Raw genomic sequence first — 5,803 nt, forward strand, 5'->3', positions numbered from 1 at the left:
CCTCCTATCAATAAAAAGGCCATACCGTCACGTTATACCATGCACACCCGTCAAGACAGATCCGCCTTCCATAGGACATGACGTCATTTGTTGGGTTTGTCGTCACGTTATAGTCAGCCTCCATCGTCACGCCGCAGGACGCTTCCATCGTCACGCCGCAGGTCGCTTCCCTCATCACGCCGCAGGACGTTTCCGTCGTCACGCCGCAGGACGCTTCTCTCGTCACGTTTTCGTTTGCGAGGGTTAGCAACTTTTTGCTGCGATATATAGCAACCACCTTATTTATAACCTAAATCAACTGAACCAGAACCAAAACCCGACTTGACCGCCCTGTCTGACATGTCTAGCAGGAAGAAAGGGAGCCAACAGAAACTATTATACAATATCACAATATATGGAAACTTATTTACTAGACAATGTTAGTCCAGAACCAAAATACGATTATATTACATAGAACACCACCCTTAAAGCATAATTTTTGTATGTTGGTAGTTATGAAAGTCTAGTCCTTCCAATCTCTACGACTGGTTCATGAAAAAAGCACCATACCCGCTTGCTTTCATGAACTTGTTAAGTAGAAGAAAGGCAATAGCCACTGTAAGTCCAATCGCAGCCAATGTAAATAAGCGATCATCCGGTGATCTTTGAACCCTAATTGCAGGTGATTGAACAGGAATAGGTTGCTGAGTTTCCCTTACAGCCTCATGAACGACCTCCTGTTCTTCAATCGCAACCGCCTCTTCTGTAATCCTGTCATCTGTAGTAACATTTTCTGGAATGATCTCAGGAACTGGTGGTGCTTTGCTCAGCATATATTCATGAATCTGTTGTCAAGTTCAGATTTTCTTTCACACTTGGAAGAATGGTATTATTAAGTTAAGGAGATAATCAGTTCACGCACACGAACCTCATCAATCAAGTTCTGACGCTCTGGCGTTCCAAACTTAGGAGACCCTTCACGAGATTTTACAGCCAGCACACGCCGTTCTTCCTTGGGATAGTCTAGCGACCCTAATGCGCCGTTAGGGTTTGTAGGCATGAAAGCAATCAAAGCAACCAATGCAGTCCGAACTGTACACGGTAATAAAATCATGAGTTTCTTCCAAGTGATGCAGTTTATCAAGACTTTAAAACACTTACCACTCCAAGATGGTTGCCAATGTTCAGGATGATGATTTGATATGCTAAGGCAGATCTTCGTTTGGGTCTCGAAACGGCCGTTTGGCTAAGAATTAAAAGATAATATGATTAATTTCCTCAGTAGTACCAAATCTCTGGAACTGAAAAGAGGAAAGGATGTAACAAGATGTTACTGTCAATAGCATGAATGAAGGGGGCTTAAATGGATAATCAGCTGGTAACTGAATCCTTCCATGGTAGATGCCACCCTCAAATTCAGTGTCACATGGCCCCCTGATTGCAAACTGCCACTCAAATATGTTCTCCTGAAAGTAGATAAGATTTGAAAGGTTAGAGGAAAGTTCTAACACCAATGCAGCCCAGCTATTTGATTCAACTTTCAACTTTTCTTGTCTCAAAGATTTTCAAGATCGAGAAAATTCGATCTATGAAAGGTGAAAGAAGGGAGTCCTTTACCAATTACCACCTCAAGTTCATACAAATTGTTAGGTCACAGCTCGTAGTCAAAACAACAGAAAATAGATCGGAAACGAAAAGGTAACTGTAAACAAGAATGGGTGCAACGATTAACATAGTACACTGCTCGCCTAGAAGTTTCTTTGACACGAAAGCGTATTTAACTCCATAGATCGAGGGAATTCGATCAACCTTAGACCTAGAAATTGACCAGCGGTGCTCAAATTATGGTAAAATTGAATCAATCTACAAATTGATTATGCAATTCAGCCAAATCTAAGCAGATCCGAGGCAAACCGTAAAGTTAAAGTCAAATGATAATGAGAAATCCGGGTTAAAGAGAAGAGTATTTCGATTGCAAGAAGCGGAAGTAGAAGAGAAGAACCTCGAGAGGAAGGCTCATAAAATCATCGGAGGGGTTGGACTGCATCTCTTTGACCTCCTGAAGAATCCTCTTCACCGCTGGGTTCTTCAGGTTATACTTGTCCTCCGCCATCTCGAGCTGCTGGGTAGCCTCAAGGAGCGAGGAATCTCAAATGGACGAGAGATATTGGTATTTGACCAACTGCCGTCTATTTCGACAAATCATATCAAATGGAGAGGACCTATGGGACTCAGCGCGTCCGTTTAGCTAACAAATAGTACTCGCTTCCGATTCAAGGTTAACGTACGTTTTAGATTAACTTTCCGGCAATAAAAATGGAAAAGAAAGGAATCTAAATGATTTTTATGTCATTAGTTATAGTAAAAAAAAGACACATTTCATATTGCATATAATCTTGTATAGTCCTTCAATAATGATAATAATTTTCGTAAAACTATCAAGAAATTTTAATCGACGAATCATGACTCAAGATTCGTTTACTTTCCATTTACGTTACCGGAAAGTTCAAACAAACGGGGCCTCAGTCACATCACATGTATTACTAAAAGAGTTGATTACCAGTTTAAATGTTATTAAAAGGATAGATTAAAATAAATTTTAATGTTTCAATAACCAATTGTGGCGATGCTTTTATAGGCTGTATCATTAGAGATTCTGACAATAAAATTCTTTTCCTTAATCATAAGCAGATATACAGTTGTACCCCTATGCAAGCTGAGGTGCTGACGGCCTTGGACACTGTTCATTCGGTTGCATTTCTCACATCCTCCCCCGTTATGATTGAAGGGGATAATTTGACTATAACCAACACCATTAAGAGGATTGGTGCGTTCTCCGGGCTATTTCGACAATTACGTCAAACATCATCAATCTGCTTCAAAATTTTAGTGATGTCAAGATCCTTCATAGCTATCGTGAATGCAATTAAGTTACACATATTATCGCCTCGATTGCTGCTCAAGTTATTGATCTTAACCTAGTCTGTAATTTGTTTCATTCTAATGTAATACCTTATATTGAAATCAAGACTATGCGTCAGATGTTGCTTTGTACTTGGTCCTCTTTCCGTTATTTTGTTTTCAGTTTCTTGGATATTATCCATGATGATGGTCCGGGGTTGTTTGTGTTGTAGGAGTCCTAGTGTTAACCTTGTATAAAAAAAAGTTCTTAAAAAGGGCTTGGATCTAATGAAAAACAAATTAAAGAAGAGAAATGAGAATACATCTTGGCCATTGAATTTAGAAAAATCCAATGACTAGGATGAATCCGGGGGTTAGCGGTCAATATTCAATAGTCAATGTTCAATTCTGGCATTGACTAAATATTTTCGGTCCATTTTTTAATTTTTTTTTCCGAGCAAGTTTTCTTCTTCTTCCATGAATATTTAACGATTTGTATATAAATGTGCAACAAAATCTACAAAAATGTGCATTACAATGTGAGTAGTTTTATTTGATTTTTTCCCAAGATTTTTTTAATAATATGCATTAAAATATTATTATTGTGCAAGGTTCTTTTACAAAATGTGCAAGATTTCTTGATAAATAAGCTTTTGTTAATATAGTTATTGTGAATGTGCACCAAAATACTACTATTGTGCATTACTTTCCTACACGTGTACAAGATTTACTTAACAATATGCAAGCTTTGTGAAAGGTGTTTTTGTGGATATGCATCAAATGTATATCAATTTTCTATACATGTCCAAGATATTCTGAGTAAATGTGCAAGATTATGTAAATAATTCTGCAAGATCGTCTGAGCAAATATGCAAGGTATTCTAAGTAAAAGTGCATTAAAATGTGAGTAAGTTTAGTTTAATTTTTCCAAAATTTTCTTAAGAATGTGCACGAAAACTTTAATGTATGTGCAAGTTTTTTGGTTGATTGTGTTAGTTTCATATATATGTGCAAGGTAATTAATTGAAACGGAAAGTAATAATATTAAAGTCGGACTCTCTAGGTGAAATGAGAAATGACTTTGAATTCTGCTAGTACTGGTGGACGTTAGGTGCGACAGTTATGGGCAAGGGTTGGGGCATGCAAAAGTCGGTGAAATCTTCCTATCTTCAATAACTAATTAACTACCCACCAAGAACAAGATTATCTCCAACAGATTCCTGGACGAGACATATTTGGATGCAGGGCACGACCTGTCTTCTTTCAACATTCCTTCTTTGACAGCTAAACTTCAACTTGTTATTTATGAAACTTCATAATCTTGTAGCTCCTTTTACAGATACTCTTCAGTCTTCTCAAAAGTATGTAAAAACCCTTAAATGCTTGAAAATCTCTCTCCTGGCTTGGGTGATTATAACTCGACAATTATAGCTCAAAAGTAACATAAATCTGTGCTAATTCTTCTGAGTTAAACCATCATGATGGACTCACAACATCCAAATACTTCATAAGTTCAACAGAACTGTGATGGAAAATCCCGTCCAATGTTTGGATGAATTCTTGGAAGTGTGTACCAACATAAAGTTATCTGATGTTTCTAAAGATTAGATGAGACTGAGAGTCTTTTCCTTCTCTTTGAAAGATTTTGCAAAGGACTGGTACTATACCTTAGCACCTGGTAGTGTCACCACCTAGGTGGCGCTAAAAAATAAATGTTTGGACAAGTATTTTTTGGCTATCAGGTCGAACTAACTAAAGAAGAATATAAGCAGCATAGGGCATTTCGCTGATAAATCTCTCTATGACTACTACGAGTGGTTTCAAGAAGTTGTTGTCCCTACCATGCATACTGGCCACATGACCTTATTCTATATATCCACGATGGTCTTAGAAAAGATGATTGTTGGATGGTAAATGCAACTTATGGACGTAACAATAACATTTAAAGATGACTTATGAGTAGGCCCTAGCTATATTTGCTACTTTGGCAGATGATTCAAGGCAGTACAATGGAGAGGTCACACTAAGAAGGGTATGGCTAATGTATCACAAGTAGAACAAGATGATTTTGCACTACTAAAGGAGGAAGTGAGAAGGCTGAGACTTTAGGGTACACAACAACAGGCTAAAGCTTGCGAGGTCTTCCATGATGTTTTACACCCAACAGACCAACTTTGGTTCTGGTGCTCTTATTAGAGCTAGGTCAATTCAAATTGGGAATGGTCTGTCAGTTATGCTTATACCCAATGTGGGGGCAAGAAATTGAGTCGACATCCCAGATTTAGTTTGTGAATGATGCTAGTTATGACTATACCTAATGTGGGGGGGGGGAGTCTAAGTCGACATCCAAAATTTAGTTTGAGAATGGTCTATCAGTTGTGGATGTAACCAAATGTGGGGGCAGAGTCTAAGGCTCAACATAATGCTTCTCAACGAAACATTGTTCATCACAACTTTAAAAAATTTCAACGAAAACTATCTTTAAGACAAGTCTGTACAAGATGTTATCTTTTTTGAATACTTTGAAGCTTGAGAAGCATCTGAGTGAGGATAAACATGTGTTGTTGCCTCACAACCTAGATCCTTGAGCCTAAACCAATGTTGAGACCTAGACTAGTTAGAGGTTTAAGAAGCAACCAACTAACCTTGCTTAGATGTTTAGTGGGAAACGCCACAATTTTGGTTAAGTAGGTCATAGAATTGAAGAATGTCAAAGCAAAGTGGACCCAAACCCCACTGTGGTGACTAAGCAGGTTATTAGTTGTAGCATCAACATACTTGGTGGTGAAAAATTCATGGCTTCTTTTGTATATGCTTATGACAGTGCTGAGGGGAGAGTTGATTTGCGGCAGAGTCTGAATATTCTGAGTTAGAATGTTAATATTCCTTGGTGTGTTATGGGCGATTTTAAGTGTATGAAGCA

General features: G+C 38.1%; 1 protein-coding gene across 1 annotated transcript; it reads right to left on the reverse strand.

Moving 5' to 3' along the window:
• Positions 1–278: 278 nt before the first annotated feature.
• Positions 279–2,092, reverse strand: LOC141251489 (uncharacterized). Its single transcript, XM_073670342.1, has 6 exons — positions 1,982–2,092; positions 1,314–1,445; positions 1,141–1,225; positions 908–1,071; positions 550–824; positions 279–372 (listed from the first exon to the last, which is right to left on the reverse strand). Exons 1-6 carry the CDS (start codon positions 2,090–2,092, stop codon positions 279–281), a joined length of 861 nt encoding a protein of 286 aa, XP_073526443.1.
• Positions 2,093–5,803: the final 3,711 nt, after the last annotated feature.

The sequence above is a fragment of the Phyllobates terribilis genome, unplaced genomic scaffold (assembly GCF_046119375.1).
Source record: "Phyllobates terribilis strain yellow unplaced genomic scaffold, ASM4611937v1 Scaffold_7129__1_contigs__length_39789, whole genome shotgun sequence".
Classification (NCBI taxonomy): Eukaryota; Metazoa; Chordata; class Amphibia; order Anura; family Dendrobatidae; genus Phyllobates; species Phyllobates terribilis.